This window comes from Ursus arctos, unplaced genomic scaffold, assembly GCF_023065955.2.
Source record: "Ursus arctos isolate Adak ecotype North America unplaced genomic scaffold, UrsArc2.0 scaffold_7, whole genome shotgun sequence".
Taxonomy (NCBI): domain Eukaryota; kingdom Metazoa; phylum Chordata; class Mammalia; order Carnivora; family Ursidae; genus Ursus; species Ursus arctos.
Genome location: NW_026623089.1, coordinates 55,181,685 through 55,206,597, shown reverse-complemented (window position 1 = coordinate 55,206,597; position 24,913 = coordinate 55,181,685). Strand labels below are relative to the sequence as shown.

At 41.7% G+C, this 24,913-nt stretch overlaps 1 protein-coding gene across 1 annotated transcript; it reads left to right on the top strand.

Annotated features, from left to right (window-relative positions):
* DDX21 (DExD-box helicase 21) lies at positions 1-23,930 on the top strand. Its single transcript, XM_026504353.4, has 15 exons — positions 1-179; positions 2,056-2,505; positions 4,286-4,361; positions 5,225-5,403; positions 6,859-6,976; positions 8,237-8,422; positions 9,743-9,888; positions 11,655-11,804; positions 12,195-12,356; positions 13,550-13,669; positions 15,224-15,297; positions 16,900-17,059; positions 17,874-18,008; positions 20,791-20,835; positions 21,380-23,930. Exons 1-15 carry the CDS (start codon positions 93-95, stop codon positions 21,674-21,676), a joined length of 2,385 nt encoding a protein of 794 aa, XP_026360138.2. The 5' UTR covers positions 1-92; the 3' UTR covers positions 21,677-23,930.
* Positions 23,931-24,913: the final 983 nt, after the last annotated feature.

Below are 24,913 nucleotides of genomic sequence, written 5' to 3'. Positions count from 1 at the left end.
TGACGGAAGTGGGTGTTCTCGACCGGTAGTACAGTCCCTTCCTCTCCACGCGGTGAACCTGACCGGTCGGCCTTAATTGCTTGTGCTGAACGATGCCGGGGAAACTCCTTAGTGACGCGGACTTGGACTCAGACACGGCCATGGAAAAAGTGGAGACACCGCGAAAGCTGAATGAGAAGGTGCCACCGAGGGCCTAGGGACCTGGGGCGCTGAGAGGAGCGGGGTACGGGTGCGGGGTGGGGTGCCGGGCTGGGAGCCCTTGGCGCGCACCGGGACCCGGCGCGTCCAGAGCCCGGCGTGGGGTTCGGCCGAGAGGGTGCCAGGGGGCCGTGCTTTCCGCTGACGGTGGGCGCGCGAGCGGCCCAGGGGGACCGGAGCTGGGGTGAGCGCCGCTCCCACGTGGTCCGGGGCGCCCTTGGATGTTCACGGTTGAGCCCCACGTTGCTGGCTCAGGCTCTGACCTGACTCCGGGCGTGAGCGTGTGCGGAGGGAATTATTGGTCAAGGTAGGGACTGAAGCTTTAGACTAGACTAGCGACACTTCAAACCCACCTGCACACGTGAGCGGCGTCTGCAGTGACACTTGAGTAGTAAGGGAAGTACCGTTTGTTTTCCGGTAAGCAGCCTTTAGAAGATGAAGTATTCGGCTTAATGTCTCCTGACCAGATTTTCCGTGGAAATGTAAAGTTGTGTTGTGCTGAGTGTACACCATATTTTTGATAGAGGTCGGCAGTGTGTAGTGGTCTTAAGTTACCTTGATCGCTGTCTGTCTCTTCCTTAGTTAGTGATTTAACTTGTGACCGATTCTCTGTGCTGAGATAAGGACAGTGAGAACAAAGATTGTCCCTGAATTCCTATTGTGCATGACTTAGAATTTCCTTTCCTTGGCTGTGTATGGGTCTTTTTGATGGGGAGTTTTTACAACAGCAATATTTTGGCGTTGTAAGAAGCCCGGGGAGCACAGACTTGTCCCCACAGGTGGAGAGGAAGTGGTCCTGGTTTACCTGCTCCGCCCCAGTGAAGGTACTCAGTTGTGGGATGCTCAAGTGAAGAGGGACGTGGCGAAACCCCATTACATTCCAGAAGAGACCACTGGGTTAGGGATGAAAGAACTGAAGTCTTGTGGGGAGACCAGATTATTTTTCAGGTGTCTGAAAAATGATGGGGTGGGAAAGATTACCCTCATTCATGATCTGAGAGCAGAGGCAGAGCCTGAAGTTTTAGGGAGGCCGATTTCAGCTAAATGTAATAGTCTCCATACTTCTGGGACTGGCCTTTCAGAGAGGTTTTAACAGAGGCTACAGCACCTGTCTACCTGGTTTCAGTACTGTTAAGTAATTAACTTTCAGTAATAATGAAAAGTTGGGAAAGGTCAGACGTTTCAGGTAGGAGCCATTGTCCTGGGTTTGGTTTGGAGGTTTCACCCATTCCACTTCCTTGTTATAGTGCTTCCCCCACCCCCTTTAAATTAGATACATCTTTTTTACACATGGGGTGATAGATTGTGGGGTTTTATAGGTTTTTGGTTCAGAAAGTGTCTCTGTAAATTCATTTGCACTTGTCAGATAGCAAGACAGGTATTATAAATCCCTATTTTACCTGTACAGGCATTCTAGCAGAGAAAGAAATCTGTTTAACATTGTCCCTCTGTGGACGTATATGGCCTTAATACTCTATTAGAAATAAATACTTGATCACTTCCTGTAGTCATACATATTTAGTTTAGAGCCTTTTGGAGCATCCCATGAGCCACTCCAGATCCCCTATGAAGGCTTGACAATGTATTCAACCAACATGAATTGAAGAGATACCAAGAAGTATTCTCTTCTAAGCTGATGAAATCATTGATATACACTGTAGTTATTTCCATACACCCAAGAAATGGTACTAAAAACCATAGTGTTTTGACTTATTACAAGGTGAAAGTACAAATGTTGAAAAATGCCCCCAAATTGTGTTCTTCATAATTATGTGATCTTGAAATAGTCCAGAATTGATGTATCATACAAATGTATACATGCTTTGCTCAGTAGTTTGTATTTTCTTTATTTTTTAGAAAGGTAGAAAAGAGAAGCCAAAATCTAGTAAGACTGAAGAGGCAACAGAAGTAAAGGAAGAAATTATTTCCCCCAAAGCTAAAAAAGTTAAAAAGAAAGCCGAATCTAATGAGGTTGACATGAATTCTCCTAAATCCAAAAAGGCGAAAAAGAAAGAGGAGCCATCTCAGGATGACATTATTCCTCCTAAAACCAAAAGTGTGAAAAAACTAAAGGAGTCCATTGAAAAGAAAGTTGTTTCTCCTAAAACCAAAAAGGTAATAAAAAGTGAAGAACCTTGTGAAGAAGAAATAGATGCTCCTAAGCCCAAGAAGATGAAGAAAGAAAAGGAAATGAATGGAGAAACTGGAGAGAAAAGCCCCAAACTGAAGAATGGATTCCCTCATTCCGGACCTGTCTCTAACTCCAGTGAAACACCAGGGGAAGAAAGTAACAGTGAATTAGAGCAGGTGGGGTTGTATTTTAGTATACAGAATGTATCTTTCATTGTTGTTTCAGATAAATAAGTAGCTAATTGCTCCTGGTATTATTTAAAAGTGGGAGAGGGGTACGTGACTGGCTCAGTCAGTAGAGCATGCAACTCTTGATCTCCCTTCTCTCTCTCTTTTTTTTTTTCTTTTTTTTTTGAGATTTTATTTATTTGAGAGGGCAAGAGAAGGAGCAGGGGGAGGGGCAGAAGGAGAGGGAGAAGCAGACACCCAGCTGAGCAGGGAGCCTGATGTGGGACTCGATCCCAGGACTCTGGGATCAACGACCTGAGCCGAAGACAGACACCCAACTGATTGAGCCTCCTAGGTGCCCCTATTTATTTTTATTTTTAGAGGGAGGGAGAGAAAGCGAGTGTGCGCTAGTGGTGGGGAAGAGCAGAAGGAGAGGAGAGAGAGTGTCTCAAGACGACTCCACGCTGAGTGCAGAGCCAACTCGAGGCTCAGTCTCACAACCCTGAGATCATGACCTGAGCTGAAACCAAGAGTAGGATGCTTACCCAACTGAGCCAGCCAGGCGCCCCTTTGCCCTACTTTTAAATATTAAATATTTTTAATGCTTCCATAATACATCATATAAATGTTTAGAAATCACTTAATTCCTCTATTGGGCATTTAGATTTTTTTACTTTAAAATAATGCCACAGTGACCACTTTGTCATAAATGTTTGTTTCTTGCTTTCTGTGGATATATGTGAAAGATGTGGCTGTGGAAAACGGTTAATGACCTTTTCAGCAGTACAGAAGTCCCCCCTGATCTGACGTCTTGCTTTCCAGGGTTTCAGTTTCTTTCTTTTTTTTTCCTTAGATTTTATTTATTTTAGAGAGAAAGAGAGCATGAGGGGGTGAGGGGGTGGTGGTGGTGGTGCAGAGGGAGAGAGAATCTTAAGCCAACTCTGCTGAGCACAGAGCTGGAGGCGGGGCTCGATCTCACAACCCTGAGATGATGACCAGAGCTGAATGCTCAACCAACTGAGCCACCCAGGCGCCCGCTTTCCAGGGTTTCCGTTATTCCCTGTTAACCATGTTCAGGAGCAGATCATTCTCCTGCTGACACATTGTCAAAAGGTTAATAGTAAAAAAAAAAAAAAAAAAAAAGTTAATAGTAGCTGCATCACAATACCTATGTCATTCACCTCACTCCATCTCATCACTTGGGCATTTTATCAGCTCACATCACTCCAAGAAGGGTGAATGCAGTACAGGAAGATATTTTGAGAGAAAGAGAGACCACATTCACATAATTTTTATTATGGTTTATGGTTATAATTGTTCTATTATTACTGTTGTTAGTCGCTTATCGTGCCTAATTTATAAATTTATCATGGGTATGGTATAGGAAAAAACATAGTATATATAAAGGTTCCATACTGTCGACAGTTTCGGATATCCACTGGGGGTCTTAGAACAAATCCCCTATGGATAAGGGGGGACTGCTGTATATTGTTGGTATGGGATGGCAGTGCAGTAGTTCTTAGTCGGGACTGCATCTGCCTACACTCCCCACACACGTCATATAGATACAGTATATGTTTGCTACAGATTTTTCTTTTCTTAGGGTTTTATAGATGATTATGATAAATTTCCTTTTCGGGTCTTGACTTACCTACCAAAGTTTCTCTGCCTTTTTGGTTGATTTAGAAGAGATGTTTTAGAATTGGTTCTGTTTCTTTCTCAGAAGGCTTCTCTGATTATATGTCGGGGTGAACTTACTGATTTCTTTCTGTGGCCCTTTACTTGATAGGAAATACCTGTGGAACAAAAAGAAGGAGCTTTCTCTAATTTTCCCATATCTGAACAGACTATTAAACTTCTCAAAGGTAATATTTTTGGAAATATTGTGTAATGTTAGAATATTTATTTGGAAGCACTCCACTGTTTTTGTTGAGATAAAGGACATATATGCAACCATATAATGAAGTAGATATATATATACATTATAGGACTGTACTAATGATGGCTTTCCTGACCCCCCCCTTTTTAAGATTTTATTTATTTATTTGAGAGAGAGAAAGCCAGAGACAGAGCATGAGTGGAGGGGGAGGAGTGGAGAGAGAGGGAGAAGCCGGCTCCCCGCCAAGCAGGGCACCTGGAATCATGACCTGAGCAGAAGGCAGACACTTAACTGACTGAGCCACCCAGGCGCCAGGCTTTACTGCCTCTTAAATCAGTGATTAACTTTTATTCCAACCAATACGTGTATTCAGAAGTGTGAGGACTGATTGCATTGGTGCAAATAAATGGTTCATGCCATGTTCATATTTTCTTTTTATCTTCTCCCACTTCTTGAGACATCTCTTAACAATACCAGCCTTGCTCAGAACTCAGCCTGGCAGTGTGCCTGTGAATGAACTAGGTAGTCACAGATGCTGGAGTTGGTGTTTTCTGAATCGGGTGTGGCATAGTCTGGATTGCAAAGCACCTGATTTGGGGGCTTCTGTTGACCTGTGGATGAGATTTCATGACAAGTAACTAAACCCTTAAAATCATATTTACTATAATTTGGTGCTTTAAAGTTTGCTGATATTCTTGAAACCAGCAGATCCCTCACAACCAGAATACATTGGAACCTGCCTTTGTAGAGATTGAGCAGAAGATAGAATTCCTTAATTCTGCAGGACCAGAAGCATGGCTAGGATTTTAAGAACTGCGATGTCAGATAACATGGTTAATTTGTTCACAGCCCGTGGGGTGACCTTCCTGTTTCCTATACAAGCAAAGACATTTCACCACGTCTATAGTGGAAAGGACTTAATTGCACAGGCGCGGACAGGAACTGGGAAGACATTCTCCTTTGCCATCCCTTTGATTGAGAAACTTCAAGGAGAACTGCAAGACCGGAAAAGAGGCCGTGCCCCTCAGGTAACTAACTTTAACACAGACCTCAGGGGCTCCATGTCTGCACAGGAGAAAAAGCATCTTTTAGGCATTGTTTACATCATATACTGGAGTTTTTTACTGGGTTCTCCTAAAAGCCTTTTTTTTTTTTCTTTTAATCTATTACAGATTTTTATTTGAAGCTAAAGCAGGATGATTCTTTTAAGATTGTTGGCCACAAACCCTGTATATTTAAATATTACAATCTGCCCCATGGTTGTGATCACCTGTATTATTAATGCTCATTGTGTTCCCTTCAAATTATTAGATGTCCCTGGGGCTTACAGGTTTGATCAGGTGTCTTTGACCATTTTTACCGAGATGGAGAAAGCAATTTTAATAGAGACGCGTGAGTAGAAGGAGGGGTACTCAGAGAGGTGAAGAGACCAAGCTTCCTTGTCAAGATGGTGCTCATTGGGTTCATTTCTGGAGAACCTGGCATTTGACAAACCTTAACCTCACTGAAATGCCTACGTTGTCATTGTGGTTATGGCTTCTTGCACTTGACTTTCTGGCCCCACCTCACTTGTTTACTGTTTTGCCAGTGTCCGTACTCACCCCTCATTCATTCATTGTTTATTGCTGTAAACAAATGCAGCATTAAACAAATGAATTATTGCAGCTTAGTGCATAGTGGATATTCAGTAAATATCTGTTGGATAAATTTATCTGATGAATCAAAAAGATGTTCTTAAATCATACTCGTTTCATGCTGTTACCCTGCTTAAGGATCTGTAGTATAGTAGGTTCATGTTGTATGTCCTGTTCGGTCAAACTCAGTCTGCTCTGGGATTCAAAGCCCCTCACCATGTTGGTCCTGCTTTAACTAGTCTTTGTTCTACTTTCAGTTTACTGTAGTGTAGAGGTTTAGTCTATTGGCTTTGGAGCCCAACTGTTTGAATTTAAACCCAGTCTTTGCTTCTTAGCCTTTCAGTTCAGAATCTTTGGTGTGTTTATTATAGGTGCAGTTGTACGATACAGTTGTGGATGGGTCAATAACTTGTAAGAATTAAATGAGAATAATGCATAGTAAGCATTTAGTGGGACCTGAGACAGTAAAAGCTCAAAGATTAGCTAATGTTGTTACAAGTGTTACTCCTTGCTTGAGTTGTTGCTTTCCCAGAATGCTATTTAAGTAGTAGCAGCTCCAGGAAACTCCGCAGTTCCTCTGGCCTCATGCAGCCCTCCTGGAGCACCGGTGTTTGGGCCCTACGTCCCTTCTAATCGGTAGGATCGCAAACTTTTTTTCTGAGTAGATTTATCAGGGACTGTATTACATTTATGATCCTTCCCCACACAAAGTACATTGCAAAGCATATAATAGATGTTTTGAAAATACTTGGTAGGATGATGAGTTGAGCCTTCTCGTGAATCCCAGATTTATTAAGAAACAAATACTGCATAATAGTGTGAATTCAACGATGAGTTTTTTGTTTTCAGGTGCTGGTTCTTGCACCCACGAGGGAGCTGGCAAATCAAGTAAGCAGAGACTTCAGTGACATCACAAGAAAGCTGGCAGTGGCTTGTTTTTATGGTGGAACACCCTATGGAGGTCAGAGTAAGTAAACCTGAAAGTGAGGGAAGGAAAATGCCAACCATTGTTGGATGCCCTGGTTGGATTTCTCTGACCTCGACATCTGGTTTTACCTAGTTTAGTCACTTACAGTGGTTTTCGTTTGTCATTATTGTTTAAAATGGTCGAGAACATGGTCCTACATAATGATGTGTCAAATCCTATGTTCTTAAATCTTGGATTTAAGTTACTTGGGTTTTTGTATTACTTACCTATGTGTATCTAAAGGCTATAAAGAGCTCTTACTGAACCTAAGAGGATAGAGTCCATTTGAGCCCTCGGCACTAGAAAGTCATGATTCAGAGTTACTCTTTTTATCTGTCAGGGACAATGGATCTGCTTCTTTGGAGGTCTTTGTTTCTTTCTTGCTGCAGGTGGGCATTCTTTCCTCTGGGCCCAAGGGCCAAATGTTGCAGGCTCCTATTGTAGGATTCCATTACCTACCAGTTCAAGACCTTGAAACTGTATTATGTAGAGCAGATAAATAATTCAGGAAAGGATTTAAGGCATTAAAAATGTTGCAATTGGCATGCAAGGCTTGTGATTATTTCTTCTCAGCTTTGGTTAAATGAACTGGGCTTTGGCATCAGAAAAGTGTGTGTTTGATTGTAGACTCTGCTCACAGTGTGATTTTAACTTCAGGGTGCTTGATTTTTCTGTACTTTATTTGCTTGTGTGAAAAAACAAGGTTACTAAACTCGTCCTGCAGGGGTGTTGTGAGGATTGAATTGGCTAAGGTATGTAGAGTGCCCCATGTGACCCCTAGACTGCCAGGGCGATTCAGTAAAAAGTTGCGTCCTTATCATCTCACCTCATTGTACTGGACTCCATTTTCCTGAACGTCTCTAGACCTTCTTGAAATACTTGCACTTCTACCCGGTCTCATTCTCTCCATACCTGCTTACCTTATATAAAGTTCTTCTTTCTTTAAGAATCTCGTTCTCACTTTGTCTGTGAAACCTTGACACTTTCCACCACCAAGGAAGTCATTCCTTTCCTGGTACTTCCATCCCGCACTGGTGCGTTTTTCTGCTAGTCACATAATACACGAGACTGTCACCTCTTACCTTTTCCCCCTAGATTATCTTGAGTTCCCCCTTGAGTATCTTTATCTTTGATACTTAGCATATTACCTTGTGTTTTTAGTTAATAAATATTTGAGAATAAAAATGTATTTAATTGGTACCCCAGACTAATAAAAGGACTTGAAAATCTAGCATATTTTATCATTGATGTTCTTTATAGTTGAACGCATGCGGAATGGGATCGATATCCTGGTTGGGACCCCAGGTCGTATCAAGGACCACCTGCAGAATGGCAAGTTAGATCTTACCAAACTGAAGCATGTTGTCCTGGATGAAGTTGACCAGATGTTAGATATGGGGTTTGCTGATCAAGTGGAAGAGATTTTAAGTGTGGCGTACAAGAAAGGTAAGCTCCAAATTCAAGGCACTGATGGAAGGACTTAGAGGAAGAACGGAGATTAAGCAGTCTTCTAGATGTTAAATGAAACCTTGAATTGGGGGGGTGACTTATTTAATTTAGGAAAACTTAAATTTTTTTAAAAACCATGATTTATCACATAACTATAATGGGACGATTTGGGAAGGTAAGAGAAGAAAAATTTCATATACTGCCAGCTTGAAGTGCTTTGCTTTTGGTCTCTTTCTTCCTGACTTTGTACTATTGTGCGTATGTGTATCTGTTAATTTTAATCTTACTATGCGTGTAAAAATTTGGCATAACACTTCATGAAGAGGTTGTGCCATGATTTCATTCCATGTATATTTTTTAATTTTTAGATAATGTAAATAATTCTGCTTAGAGATGTTTTTATGCAGATAGCTTCCTTGACATCTCAGTATTTGGAATCTGTTCTTTAGGATGGATGTCCAGTTATGAAATTACGGAGTTTAAAGGTGTAAATAGTTCATGCTTCTCAATGTACATTGTTAGTTCGCCCTCCAAAAGGGTTCTGTCGGGGCGCCTGGGTAGCGCAGTCGTTAAGCGTCTGCCTTCGGCTCAGGGCGTGATCCCGGCGTTCCGGGTTCGAGTCCCACATCGGGCTCCTTGGCTGGGAGCCTGCTTCTTCCTCTCCCTCTCCCCTGCTGTGTTCCCTCTCTCGCTGGCTGTCTCTCTGTCACATAAATAAATAAATAAAATCTTTAAAAAAAAAAAAACAAAAAAAAAAAAGCAAAAGGGTTCTGTCTATTTAAACCACCATTTGAAATATATGAAAATACAGTGTTATTCAAAGAGCAAACTTAAAAAAAAGGGAGGGGTTGGGGTGCTTTTTAGTACCTGACCTCAAAGAATGAATAGACTGGAATTCTAAACTCAAAAAACTGAGGAAATGCTAGAGAGTATAGATGAATATAGAATCTGTTTATTGTGTTTATTGTAGGTTATTTGCTTAGTGATCTAAACTGGATAGTTACTGGGCTGGATGAACAGGTGTTTTCCAGTTATGTCTCATAATGGACAGATTTCCATCATGGTTCACAAAGGCCAATGGTCAGAAAGCAAAATAACTTTAAAGTACTTGGATGTTTCAAGTCTCCTTCACAAAAATGACTTAGGCAGTATTTCTTTGCCCATTAGGAATCTTTGTCTTTCATTTTTGTGTCATCAGTGCCTGGCTTGGCCTCACACGGTCGCTGTAGCATGTTGATGGACCCTGGAAGAACTGGGTGAGGTGGAATACTGTGTAGGCTTATTCGGGTTATTCATACTGACTTTTTCCCCCCACAGATTCAGAGGACAATCCCCAAACATTGCTTTTTTCTGCAACTTGCCCTCATTGGGTATATAATGTTGCTAAGAAATACATGAAATCTACATATGAACAGGTGGACCTGATTGGTAAAAAGACCCAGAAAACAGCAATAACCGTGGAGGTAAGTGATTCATTCGGCTGCTAGAATTAGTAATAAATTGTATGTCATGTTTTCCCTGTCTGACGGTATTAAGACTGGCAAATATACACTGTTTTTCCAGATAAATACTAATCCATGTGAAGAGCCAAGTACAGATCTATTTCTATTTGAGTTGTATGTGGTATCTGTGTTTTCCTAATTTCATTATCTGGTAGTCTGATTTCAACATCTTTCGGAATCTATATCTAGCTGAATTGTGTAAATGGAAAGAGATTACACCTAGACTTCAAACACTCTGAGGGCAGCAGAGAAATCTAGTACTTTGTGTTGAAGCCATTTACATTTTAGGGTCCAGAGCATTGAATTCCTTTCACCCAAGTAACAGACATGCAGACCAACTGGCTAATCGCATTTTTAAGTGGGTGAAAGGACAAAACATTCAAGAATTTTTCTCTTGTTGGTTACTTGGTTTCCTGTAGGAATCAAGGGAATGATGTTTCTTTTTCTTCATTTTCCTGGTTAGTTCAGAAAATAGAGGAACCAGGGGCACCTGGTTGAGCATCCGACTCTTGATCTCAACTTGGGGCTTGATTTCAGGTCATGGGTTCAGACCCTGTGTTGGGCTCCGTGTTGGACATGGAGCCTACATTATTTATTTATTTTTTTAAAAGATTTTATTGGGGTGCCTGGGTGGCTCGGTCGTTAAGCGTCTCCCTTCAGCTCAGGGTGTGATCCTAGGATCCTGGGATTGAGTCCCAGGGCTCCCTGCTCTGCTGGGAGCCTGCTTCTTCTTCTCCCACTCCCCCTGCTTGTGTTCCCTCTCTCGCTGGCTGTCTCTCTCTGTGTCAAATAAATAAATAAAATCTTTTTTTTTTTAAGATTTTATTTATTTATTTATTTGACAGAGACAGCCAGTGAGAGAGGGAACACAAGCAGGGGAAGTGGGAGAGGAAGAAGCAGGCTCCTAGTGGAGGAGCCTGTTGTGGGGCTCGATCCCAGAATGCTGGGATCACGCCCTGAGCCGAAGGCATACGCTTAACGACTGCGCCACCCAGGCGCCCCAAATAAATAAATAAAATCTTTAAAAAAAAAAAAGATTTAATTTATTTATTTGAGAGAGTGCGAGCAAGAGCAGGGGGAGCGGTAGAGGGAGAGGGAGAAGCAGACTCTTCGCTGAGCAGGGAGCCCGATGTGGGGTTCAATCCCAGGACCCTGGGATCATGACCCGAGCCGAAGGCAGACGCTCAACTGACTGGGCCACCCAGGTGCCTCGGGAGCCTACTTTAAAAAAGAAACAAAGAAAGAAAATAGAGGAACCAGAGAAAGAACAGCGTTCTGCTTTATCTTTTCCTTTTTTTTTTTTAAGATTTATTTGTTTATTTTAGAGAGAGCGTGGGGGACGGGGGGGTGGTGGGCAGAGGGAGAGAGAATCTTGAGCAGACTCCGTGCTGAGGGCTGAGCTCAATGCAGAGCTCGATCTCACAACCCTGAGATCAAGACCTGAGCCAAAACCAAGAGTTGGACGCTTAAAGGTGCCCCTTCCTCCCTTTTTAAAAAAGACTTACTTATCTGTTTGAGAGACAGAGAGAGATGGCTCTTTGCTTTAATGGCTTAAGTTGTTTGTTTGTTTGTTTGTTTGTTTGTTAGTTTTTTGCTCTGCACAGTGGCGACAGTCGTCTGCTGTCGCCAGCCTTACACAGTTGCTTCTGGCACCAGTAGTGTGAGCAGGTGATTTCAGGTTCCAGGTGGGCTTTACTGAATAGATCTTTTTTTCCTTCTCTCATAAGCATCTGGCTATTAAGTGCCACTGGACTCAAAGGGCAGCAGTTATTGGGGATGTGATCCGAGTGTATAGTGGTTTTCACGGGCGCACTATCATCTTCTGCGAAACCAAGAAAGAAGCCCAGGAGTTGTCGCAGAACGTGTCCATAAAGCAGGTTGGTCCTCTCCCTCGCTTTCCTTTGGGGAGGAAGCCTCTTTGAACTGATAGACCCCGTTTACATGTTAGAGCTCACCTGATCTGTCAGTGTCCTCTCACAGGTGAGGAAAGGGTGGCTCAAACCCAAGTCTACACTGACAGAGTAGGTGTGATCACTCTTGTCTGGTGTTCTGCTGCACCTAGTAAGTATAGGTGGACATTGATTTAATGGCCAAGGAGTGGGAAAAAATTCGAGGTTTGTCCGTGTAAGGCACATGTTTTCCCTTTTGCTTTATTTTCAGTGGAAATATCACCAAAGTACAAATATCTTTACAGGCCTGATGTGTGATGCTAAAAGTACCTGTACTGTTGGATCTGGTATTCTTAGGCCAGTTCATTTCTTTGGCAGGATGCCCAGTCATTACATGGAGATATTCCTCAGAAGCAGAGAGAAATCACTCTGAAAGGATTTAGAAATGGTGATTTTGGAGTTTTGGTCGCAACCAACGTTGCTGCTCGTGGGTTAGACATCCCCGAGGTTGATCTGGTTGTACAGAGTTCTCCGCCAAAGGTAAGCGTTCTGTACTACGGTTTTATTTTACTGGGTTTTTGGGTACTAAAACAGATGGGAGGTTGTATCGTTTACTTTCATGTGGTGAGTCATAGCTATCTCTTGAGTGCTAGGATGCTACGGGTGATTTTAAAAACAAATCTCTTCTGAGGTCCTTCCCTCAGAACTGACCATTGAGTGGAAGTGTGGTCAGTGGCCGCAGTTTGGAAGGATCGTTTCTGGTTGGAGGGAGTTTTGGGAGGCTCGTGCTGGGAGTGCTGTGGAGTGGACTTTGAAGATGGGTGGGACTTAGGCAAGGTGGGGGTAGGATAAACTCATGAGCTAGAGGATAGGGAAGGGAAAACAAGGCCAGTAGTTAATAGTCTCCGGGGTTAAAGCTGCCTGGGTTTGTGGGTGATGGGAACTCTGAGGGAGGGCCCTGAACTGTAGGTTATGTGGTGTGGACGGCGCTTCGTGTAAATAAATGTTGGTCTGAAGGAGCCTGTTCTGTTCCCGTCACTTCTAACGTGAGGACCCCCACAAATTGGCAAATCCCTCAGGATTCAGAGGTTGTTTACAGTGATAGAAGAAACGACCTGGTTACTATGGAGACACCATTTCTTATAAAAGCAGTCCAATTAATGTATGACGTAGATGCTGTCTGAAGGAGCCTGTGGAACCGGGCTTTCCGATACGACGGCCAAGCCACGTGGAGCTGTCAAGCAGTGGAAATAGTCTGAATTGACCTGTGTGCTCTAAATATAAAGTACACGTTGGGTCTTTTTTTTTTTTTTTTAAACTTCCTATTATGTACACTGGATTTTGAAGACTTACAAACATGTAAAATATCTCAGTGATAAGCTGTTTCCTGTAGATAGCATATTGAGGTGATACAACTTTAGATATATTGAATTAAATAAAATATATCATTAATTTAACCTTTTAGCGTGTTACTAGAAAATTGAAGATTGAAATTACGTATGTGGTTCTGTAGCACAGCACTGTTTAGATGATGCTTTTTGCAGATTTGCCCATAGGATAGGGACCACTATTCGAGAGATTTTAAAAAAATTTTTATAGTTCTTTATTTTAGAAATGCTGGGGAACCTCGCACTCTGGGTATGTAACGTAACCTCCACACTTGGCTCTGCATAGACCACTCAGGTCTTTTGTCTCTTTTTGTTCAGTGTCACTCATGTATTTTATTTTAATAGGACGTGGAGTCCTACATTCATCGTTCTGGGAGGACGGGTAGAGCTGGAAGGACGGGGATTTGCATCTGTTTTTATCAGCACAAGGAAGAGTATCAGTTAGCACAAGTGGAACAAAAAGCGGTAAAACTATTTTCTTAGCCTTCATTTAGTAAATGTTGAATTCTAAAGTCAATCTTTGCTTTTTTAATTTAATTTGTGTTAACTTTAAATTGTATTTATTCCTAGCATGTGGCCATAACTGAAAACTTGTTAGATACATGTTGTTTTATGCATTGTCCTACAATATAAAGCCCACTTTGAAATAAGTTTGCATTTGAAAGCAGCAGTTTTATTTTCTCGTATTTATAATTACACGGGCTAACTTTTATCTTTGAACGGCAGCTTTCAGACAATGATAACATGAACACATCGCAGACGTTTTAAATCTAGATTACGGGGTTATAGGAATTGCCTAAAAACCAAACGCATATGGGTGTTTGGATGGCTCAGTCGGTTAAGCCCCTGACTTGGGATTTCGGCTCAGGTCATGATCTCCGGGTCCTGGGATTGAGTCCCATGTTGGGCTCAGCGGGGTGTCTGCTTCAGGATTGTCTCTCCCTCTCCCCCCTCCTGCTTCTTCCCCTCACACTCTATCAAATAAATGAATCTTTTAAAAAAAAATGGGAGAGAGGAGACTGATTTTTCTGACAGATTAATCTCTCCTCTTCCCCTTGAACTGACTGTACTTGGTGACTTGCTTAAGGAGAAAGAGGGGGGCACTTGACAGTGCAGAAAGAAGGCAAGCACTCCCTGGCCAGGGTGATCGTTTTGTCTTGTTTTGTCGTAAAGCTTCTTTTAACTTCTCTGTAGAAATATTTGTCTTTTTTTTTTTTAAGATTTTTATTTATTTACTTAAGAGAGGGAGACAGAGCACAAGCAGGGGGAGCGGCAGGCAGAGGGAGAAGGAGAAGCAGGCTCCCCACTGAGCAGGGCGCCTGACGTAGGGCTCGAAGACCTGAGCCGAAGGCAGACGCTTAACCGACTGAGTCACCCAGGCGTCCCCAGGGTGATTGTGGTTAACATCAGGGATAAGCATATGCCTCGAGAATGGTGTGATGAGACAGCATTTGGCTCTGGTTTTCTTCCCCCAAACCCGTAATCTCAGTCTAAGCATGCAAAAAACCTGAGGCTGTCCCTCACAGTGAGGGACAGCATTTTTCAAAATACCTGAAAACCAGCAGTCCTTAAGACCAGCACTCCTTAAAGCTGTCAAGGTCATGAAAAACAAGAAAAGGCAGAAACTGCCACAGATCAGAAGAGACCAAGAACACCCGATAACTGAATGTCGTGGTGTCACTGGTACAGAAAAAGGGTATTAATAGAAAAACAAGTGAAATTCGAGTGAACTCGAGAATTCAGTTACTAGTAATGTGGCGGTGTTGGTTTCCTAGCTTTGACAGATGTACCGTAGTAGTAATAATAGAGAAACTCAGTACACAGTGCAGCAGGAACTCTGTGTGGTATCTTTGCAAATTTCTATAAATCTAAAATCATTCTAAGATTTTGCTTTTTAAGTTTATCTTCTAAATGTGCAGTAAGTATGTTTGGTAATATAAAGAAATTAGGGTATTTAATCTCACTGGGAAACAGTTGATGGCCAGATGGCACATTAAACTATGACTCATTTTCTTGTAGGGAATTAAATTTAAGCGGATAGGGGTTCCTTCTGCAACAGAGATAATAAAAGCCTCCAGCAAAGATGCCATCAGGTATGTTTCCCACCACTGCTGTGGCCTGTGGTAGTACTTGTTCCATTTATTGGCTGACTTTGTGCAGTAAGGAGGTTTGGTCTTCGGAATTTTATTTACTTTAAATGATTTACAACCTGCTTGTTATAAAAATACACGGTGCTGAAGTAAAATTTTACAAAATAAAAATCCTAATTTGTACTCCTCCCTACGCAATCCTGTTCACCAGAGGAAACTATTAATAGCAGTTAAGTAGTTAGGGAACCATATCTTAGATATGGTGCGGGTGCTTCCCATGTGGAGATCGATTATAGGTAGTTGGGGGATCAACTGAGTTGATTATTTTTTTAAGTTATCTCTAGCTCACGGATTAGATTCACTAGCAGTGTTTGGCATTGGGGCGAGAGAATTATTTTGTGGGATTGGGCTACAAATTGAAGGATGGTTAGTTGTTTAGCATCTCTGGCTGTGTGGTGTATTCGGGGGGGTGTGGAGTGTGGGATCGGTATCATGAAAACCGGAAGGTCCTGACTGTTTTCCAGATATTTCCGAGTGGTGACCTACACCCCCTGCTTAAGAACCACTGAGTCTGAGCATCATTTTTAGGTTGTTTTCCATAATTATTATAAATACATGTAATGTTTATCTTAAAAAATTGGGGGAAAGGTGCTGGGTGGCTCAGTCCATTAAGCAGCCCACTCTTACTCTCTGCTCGGGTCTTGATCTCACAGTCGTGAGTTCAAACCCCCCATTGGGCTCTGCACTGAGCACAGAAATGGGGGAGTTTATGAATAGAGGAAATGCTAGATATTAGCATATTAATAGCTCAAGAAAGTTCTCCAAAGGAAAATAACTTAATTCAGTAATTTCCAAGTTTATTTTTGCATGGCATACTTTTAAGTATTCTGTAGACAGGGTTCCCTGTGACACCAGTTAAGGAAATTTGGGATTAGGTGGCCAGGAAGGAGAAAAGAGACAAAGAAGCCGCCAAGAGATGTCCTCTAGGGGGGCAGCCCTTCCAAAAGAGGCTGCCTCATGTGGCCTTGTTCATCCTTGTCCTAGATGACCATTTGAAGATGTGACATTTATTATCACCAAGATAATAGTGACACCCTAACAAATGTGTATTCTCATAAAAAGTCCATATCATTTTTAACCTGATTTGGAAGTCTTTTTTCCATTTATTTCAGGATGGAAATAGCTGTAGTGTTTTCTGATTCTAAAAGTAACACATGCTTGTAAGAAATGTTCGACATTTATTAACATCACTTTCAGTGACAGCATGGACTTCCGTTGTGTCTGTTTCATGGTTTATTTAACAAGTCCATATTGATGCACGTTTTATACTCTTTCTATATCATAAATAACACTGTGGTGAACATCTTGATATTTGTTATTTCCTTGGGATGAAACTTTTTATTAGTAAAGTCAAATTAGACGCAATCGAATGGCCTTATTTCTACAGAACTGTGATGATTGTATGTGTACGTTGCATCAAAATGATGTGTTAGATAGCGGAAAGATTTGAAAGTTACTGATTTATCTTGAGATGCTATTGCCTTGAAAACGCAATCTGTCCACTTCTGTCCTTTCTCCTAACAAATACACTCAATCACACCATAGGCTTTTGGATTCTGTGCCTCCCACTGCCATCAGTCACTTCAAGCAGTCAGCAGAGAAACTGATAGAGGAGAAGGGAGCCGTGGAAGCTCTGGCAGCAGCCCTGGCCCATATTTCAGGAGCCACATCAGTAGACCAGCGCTCTCTGATCAACTCAGATGCGGTAAGACTTCCTGGCAAACTTTGACCCTTGGTGTTTTGAGTGTGAGCAGGATTTGAAAAGGTTCGGTTAGACTTCTCCGTTGTTTTAACTTGTGTATGAAGGTAGATGTACATAAACAAATCCCATAAAGACAGAAGGTAGATTCCTTAGTTTCCAATGTCTCAGGTGAGGGGGAATGACATTGAGTGCAAATGGGCATGTGGTTTCTTTTTGGGGTAATGAAATGTGTTGGAATTTTAGATAGTGGTGATAGTTGAAACGTTGTGAATATACTAAAAATCCCTGAACTGTATGCTTCAAAATGGTGAATGTTATGGTATGTGAATTACATGCCAATATTTTTAATCCTAAAAAAACCCAACCTTAGAAACACATAAATGCATATGATACATTCAGCCAGTATACCTAGAAACTTAGGAAGATATATGGTTTTTTTCTTTTTTTTTTTAATGACATTTTTGAGGTAATTGTAGATTTACGTATAGTAAATAACACAGAGAAAACACAGAGAGATCCCTTTTACACTTTCCCAGTTTCCCCGAATGGTAACATTTTGCAAAACTATAATATCACAGCTGGGGTGGTACTAACATTGGCACAACCCATCCATCTTATTCAGATTCCCCCAGTTTTACTTGTACTAATTTGTGTCTATGTGTGGGGGTGGAGGGGAGATATATGTAGGCTTTTAGGAAGAACTTTTCTGGAAATATTTTACAAACGTGAGGGTAATTTATTTTTATTTTTTACTTTTTTTTTTTTTACCAGCTAGGTTTGTTTTGAGACTAATTTTTGTTCCCCTTTTTTCTGTAAGGGCTTTGTGACCATGATCTTACGATGCTCAATTGAAATGCCGAACATTAGTTACGCTTGGAAAGAACTTAAAGAGCAGTTGAGTGAGGATATTGATTCCAAAGTGAAAGGAATGGTTTTTCTCAAAGGAAAGCAGGTAAGGAACGTCAGGGCCTCTGTGTGACCTTGCTTGGTTCAGTAGCTTAATGTGGATGATAAAGCCCCGAATGGAAGCTCTCCCTGTTCTGTGGGGATGCGGCATCTTTCTGCTCTCTGTATAGTCTTCTCTGGGAATGTCACCCATGACCTTCAGTTGCTGCTAAGTCCCTGACAACTACCCCATCTGGATCTCTGCCCTGAATTATGCATGCAGTGCCGGACGTGAATATCCGACTGCTTCCCTGACAATTTCTACCCAGATGGGGTTATTAAGCAACTGAAAATTATTCAAAATTGAATTAAAAAATTAATTCAAACTTGAAATTTAAAACCTTGCCTTCCGAACCTGGTGCTCTTTCTTCCGTGTCCTGCTCTCAGTAACGGTAAGCACAAGCACCGCAGTTCTCAAACATTTTGATCTCCTGACCCCGTTACATCCTTAATAAATATTGGGGATACCAAAAGCTTTTGTTTACGTGGGTTATATCTATTAATGTTTACCTTATCAGAAATTTAAAAAGTGGAGCTCTAAAACCTAAGGATATCGTTCCATTAGCATCAGAGCAGTGATACCATGACATGTAATGCAGTGTCTGGGAAACTCCACTGTGTGCTTACGAGAGAATGAGAGTGGAAAGGACACCTAACCTTTTAGTATTGTTATGAAGAGTTTTGACTTTGCAGAACCTCCCCAAAAGATCTCAGGTTTCCAGGGCCATGTGGACTGTATTTCGGGAACCACTGGCCTAGTGACCCAGATCAGGTTTATCGTCGACTAGCTGCATGTCTGTGTTCATCTTCTCAAGCAACTCCACATACTGTATGGGTTAAAGTCTCAGGGTGCACACGGAGAATAGGAGTCTTCACGAGCTGCTCCTGCTCCCCTGACCAGCTTCATCTCTGCGTCCTTGCTGCCAGTACCCTCCACTCCAGCAGTGCCGAGCGCACCTTGCTTTCTGTCGTCCTAAACGCATGCTCAACCCACTGTTCATAGTCTTTCTTCCCCCCACATTATCCTTCATGACTTTCTTGGCCTTAAGTCTCCCTGCGAAGCTTCACTGGCCATACACTAGAGTTGGGGGCATCTTTATCTGGACTTCAGAGTTCTTAGGGCATGCCTTTATTCAGTTAAATTTTATCTTGCTGTGCTTGCCTACTGACCGAGAGCCTCAGGAGCACTGTGATGCGCTCATGGGCAAAAACTAGATTCTGGTTATCCTTATACTAGTGAGTGCCTGGTGTTAAATACTTAGTAAATATGTCAATGAAGGGGCACCTGGCTGGCTCAGTTGGTAGAGCACGTGACTCTTGATTGTGGGGTCATGAATTAAAGCCCCATGCTGGGTTATAAATAAATAGATTATAAATAAATAAACTTTAAAAATATATGTGAATGAAGATTGCCACTAATTGCAAAATCATCAGTACCTGATGCTGCCTGTGGTTATAATTCTGTGAATTGGGTGGAAATGAGGTGTTCCTCATAAAATGTTTTAATTAAAGGCAGCCAGGGGAGAGAAGTAAGTGCCTGTGTCAGTGGCAGGGGTAGTTCAACTACGTTTGTGGAGACCAAGAAATAGGATCTCCTTAATTGGAGGTGATGGTACTGCTACTGTCCTGTAAAGTGTTTGTTTTTGTTTTTTTTTTTAAGATTTTTTTTTTTCTTTTGAGCAAGAGTGCATGATTGGGGGAGGGGCAGAGGGAGAGGGAGAAGCAGACTCCCCACTGAGCAGGGAGCCTGATATGGGGCTCGATCTCAGGACCCCAGGATCATGACCTGAGTTGAAGGCAGACACCTAACTGACTGAGCCACCCTAATTAGGCACCCCTAATTTTTAAAAAACTTTTACAGCAGGATGAATTGTGAAAAACTAGAAAAGTAACAATAGAAGATCATTTATTTTGGGGCGCCTGGGTGTCTCCATTCGACTTTTGATTTCAGCTCCAGTCATAATATCAGGGTCATGAGATCAAGCCCCACATTAGGCTCCATGCTGGGTGTGGAGCCTGCTTAAGATTCTCTCTCTCTCTCCTTTACCCATTCCCCCTTCCCTCCCTCTCTCTTCAAAAAAAAATCATTTAGGGGCACCTGGGTGGCTCAGTTGGTTGAGTGTCTGCCTTCAGCTCAGGTCATGATCCCGGGGTCCTAGACTCTAGTCCCGCATCGGGCTCCCTGCTCAGCGGGGAGTCTACTTCTCCCTCTGCCGCTCTACCTACTTGTGCTCGCTCTCTCTTTCTCTGTCCAATAAAAAATAAAATCTTTATTTTAAAAAAAATCATTTATTTTTCTACTTTTAGTTAGGTCATCCCGAAGACACTTTTTCTTATGGTAAGCAGTATATTTTAATGTAGACCATTGGTTTTGGAGCCATACTGACCAGATTTTTAAAAACCTGCTCTGCTTATGAGCTGGGGGCCAGCGACAAGTCAGCCTCTCCTCTGTTTCCTCAGCTCTAAAACGTAGCTAATAGCTACTGAGGAATTAGCAACGTGTGATAGCCAAGAATGATCTCTAGTCAGTTCTGAATCATTTTGAGTCACTTTTTTTTTCTTTCTTTTTTTGTGAGGATATTTGGGTCTCCGATCTGCTTGGGTTTTTGCTGTCGTGCCTTTGGGAGGTATAACGTATTGGTCTTGGTCTGAAGTTTATCAAACATTAACACCTGGAGTCTTCGTTTTCTGATTTTTAATGTAATACCTGGTCTTTTGGAATATCGCTTCATGTACACATTCATTTCTGGTGGAAGTCTGGGTTAACTTGCATTTGTTTTGATTTCTAGGGTGTTTGCTTTGATGTCCCTACTGCAGCAGTAACAGAAATACAGGTATTTTTGTCTCTTGGATTTTGAAGTCAATATATTTGAATTATAAAATGTTCATTCCTGGGGCATCTGGGTGGTTCAGTTTGTTGAGCACCTGGTATTTGAATTGGGCTTGGGTCATGCATGATCTTGAGGTCATGGGGTCGAGCCCCGCATCGGGCTCTATGTTCAGCTCAGAGTCTGCTTAAGATTCTCTTTCCCTCCTCTTTCCCTTTTTAAGTTGCTATATCTTCATTCAGTACTGCTTTGGGAAGTGGGTTTATATGTGGTATATTTGCATGTTTTACTACCTGATAGCTGTGGATACTCTGTATAATTGAATTGAATAAATGATTCAGTGATGAGGGTACCTCTTATAGTGAAATTTTCTTACACTGCCATGACTGGTTTTTGGGCCATTATTTCTAACCAATAACCTTTTTAAATACTTAGGTTATTAATCAGGTTTTTCTTTAGAGAAAAAGCAAAAAAATAGTCTTTCTCATGCTTTTTAAAACTGAATTCAGTAAAAATCAGAGCAGGTAAAAATGAAACCATCTCTTTGCAGGAAAAATGGCATGATTCACGGCGCTGGCAGCTCTCTGTGGCCACGGAGCAGCCAGAGCTGGAAGGACCACGGGAAGGCTTTCGAGGCTTCCGGGGACAGCGGGAAGGCAGTCGAGGCTTCCGGGGACAGCGGGAAGGCAGTCGCTTTAGAGGACAGCGGGAAGGAAACAGAAGCTTCAGGGGACAGCGGGAAGGAAATCGAGGCTTCAGAGGACAGCGATCAGGAGGTGGCAACAAAAGTAACAGATCCCAAAACAAAGGCCAGAAGCGGAGTTTCAGTAAAGCATTCGGACAGTAATTTGAAGTAGAGGATTTATGCAGCAGCGTGGAACTGAACACTGGTGAAAAGCACATGTGTTTCCTTCCTGACCATGTGCCTTGTCCCCATCTCCTCCAGAGAGACAAGCTTAGTGGAAATTATTTCATCTGATGATAATCACTTGTAAAGATTGGGACTTCTGTATCAGGTTTCTTTTTTGAAAAGATGTATGAATTCATTACATTTTTATTCTGATACATTGTCTGTAGATTTTAAGATAAAAATCAAGCATGTATTTGCCCGTACTTTTTAAGTTGACCTGTCTCTATGCTTAGTGTCCTTCCCGGAATACCTGTGGGGAAGGTAGCGGTCTCTGGAGAGGCGCTCTGCACAGCCCGGCTTGGCTCTGTAATTGGCACTCGTCAGCCGCCTGCCTAACAGTGACTCACGTGGTCCTGTAACATGTCTTCGGAGAATTAGTACTGAGCCATGTTTTGAGGCAAGGTTTCAAACTTAGCTGGGAGGTCATGCGTTTCATGGCAGCCTGTGCTCTAGGTTTGGAGGATGGTGATAGGTTTGCTGGGAGACATTTTATAGGTTAGCCATCGTTATGTACATTCTGATACATTTTTAACTTCTTCTGTAAGGTGATTCATGCTTCGGTGAATTCTTCACAGGTTTTATTGATCTATATATAAAAAGTATTTTAATAAAAAGCAAGTGTCTTTAAGGAATTCCAAATGTATAAGACGGCCCCAGAGCTTTCTTTGTTAAGTTAGGAGGCTGAATAGTAATAGGTGCTTCATGATAACATACTCCACTTCCTACTGGAAGATTAACATTGTTTACCAAGCAGGAGTTAAGGGAGCGGGGGGCGGAGATTTGCATTGCTGACAAGAGTCAGGAAACCCACTGAGAATATTTTTCACATGTGAGAAGGAAACCTGCATCTCTGAGAGCAAAGAGAGGAGCAAGTGAAGAAGCATGATAAAGCATTCTTTTCATGGTAACACAGCAGGTCATTATTAACTTCTGGTGGGTAAACTGAGGTTCTAGGTAGAATGATCAGTGTGGTTTATCAGAGGCCTAACTCCTACAGCCACCATATAGGATCTGTTTGTGTAATACTGCTATTCCATTGAAAGGTTTTAGCTGCCTAGAGACTTCCTTTTAGGACAGTCTCTATATGGTTATTTTAAGTTGTTGCTTTGAGGGAACTGAAGAGCTTAATATAGCGCCTGGCCAGGGAACTCTCTTTCTCAAATATTATTTCCCTCCAAACTTCTGCACGGGGCAGGAGCTTAAGAATGGCATTGTTTTCTTGCCTTAATTCCTAGAAATTCTGTACTGGGAATATCAGGGAATAAACTGATAGGAGAAGTTAGAATACATGTTTTCATCTGATTATGTTTGAACAATTGAAATCTAGTTTCTAAGCCCTGGTTTCTCTCACTGGGTCAGGTCTTTTTATCTAACTCTATGACCTTGCAGTACGGTGTTCAGATAGCCAGCTCAGCTCTTTGATGCTTGAGGCAATGTGTCCTTACTCTGTTTGGACTTCAGTTCTGTCCTTCAGTCCTGGATGGTTCTCTGTTTTCAGAAATTCTCTTGGCTTTTCTTTTTTGATCCACTTGTCAATTTGACCGCATTTCCTCCCGCTCCTCCTGGCGTCCCAGCAAGCCACAGGCACTCAGGAGAAGCTAATGACTGTGACAGCTCTCGTGCTGTGCAGATTTTAACTTGTTAGATCCCGGTTTTGCTCAAGTACTGAGCATATTTTAATAACAACCAAAATGTTTCACAGTTTGGATAGGAATGGATACCTTATCAAGCAGATTGAAAGGACACAATACCCATCCTTTAGGACACGGTACCTGTGGATTAACCTACAGAAAAATAATCAGGCAGAAATCAAGAGTATGTAGAAGATTAATGGGAATTTTACTTTACACAACTTAATTTCAAAGAAACATGGCTGTTTCAATAAATGAAGCTGAACTTTCTCCTGGATCCTGGAATCCACACCGTATTTATAAATAGATAATCCAGCTATTACTTCATTTTAATGGGCTTGTTAGGCTAGCCTGGGAACTGTGGTTTTTACTATTTTCTACAGAGAAAATATTTTCCAATGTATCAAACTCAATGAACTTTTAAAATATAATCCATTTTTACATTGGAGCTATCTGTGCAGCAGTTTCTTTACAATTGTACATAAAATGCTTTTTCTGTAAAATTGAGTTAATGTATAAAATACTGCTTTATGTCAGAATAAAGATATTAGTATTTCCTATTTATGTTTTTGGTGACTGTTTTCCTACAATTGAGACTAGCTTGAAATTTTTATTTTAAGGGTAATTAAATTATGAGTGTAAAATCCAAACAGGAGAAAAAGTAAGTTAGCAGTCACTCCATACCTAACCTTTTTCGTGAGCATCTCTTCCAAGAATTCATTTATAAAATTTGAATCATTCAGTTTTGTGAATTGCTTTTTCCCTCTCCACGTGTGCATACTTTTCTGTAAGTACAGATCTTACAACATTTTTTTTTAAAGATTTTATTTATTTATTTGACAAAGAGAGAGGCAGCCAGCAAGAGAAGGAACACAAGCAGGGGGAATGGGAGAGGAAGAAGCAGGCTCCCAGTGGAGGAGCCTGATGCGGGGCTCGATCCCAGGACTCTGGGATCACGTCCTGGGCTGAAGGTAGATGCTTAACGACTGAGCCACCCAGGTTCCCCGATCTTACAACATTTCTGATGACTACATGGGATCTCATAGTATGGGTATGCCACTAGATATTTAACCAGGACTCTAGATGGCCATGTTAGTTATAGTTTTTCGCTATTATAAGTAACTCTAGAATGAATGTCCTTGTAGATCACCTGTAAATGCATAAGAGCTCCCTGGGACAAAGCTTAGGAAGCAATCCTGAGGAACATTAACACTGAAAGGACAGACATTTAATTTCACTGATTGCTTAGAATAATTCTATTTCCCCCAATGGTAACATTTTACATAACCATAGAACAAGGGTCAAAACCAGGGTATCAACGTGAAGGATGTTATCCCATAGACACTTCTTTACACTTTGCTTTTTTTCCTTAATGGCATATCCTGGAAATCACTCCACGTCAGTTCGTAGAAGACTTAACTCTTTGTTTCCTGACTCCATCGGACTCCATTGTGTGGAGCACCGCAGTTTATTCAACCGTTTTCTTACTCGTAATGAATGGGCACGTAGATTGTTTCCAGTATTTTGCTGTTAAACAATGCTA

Excerpts from the sequence above, each read along its gene's own strand:
- DDX21 (XM_026504353.4), top strand. The coding sequence starts at position 93 with ATGCCGGGGAAACTCCTTAGTGACGCGGACTTGGACTCAGACACGGCC. Across the intron at positions 180-2,055 it reads CGCGAAAGCTGAATGAGAAG|AAAGGTAGAAAAGAGAAGCC; the intron begins GTGCCACCGAGG and ends TTTATTTTTTAG. Across the intron at positions 17,060-17,873 it reads CTCTGATCAACTCAGATGCG|GGCTTTGTGACCATGATCTT; the intron begins GTAAGACTTCCT and ends TTTTTCTGTAAG.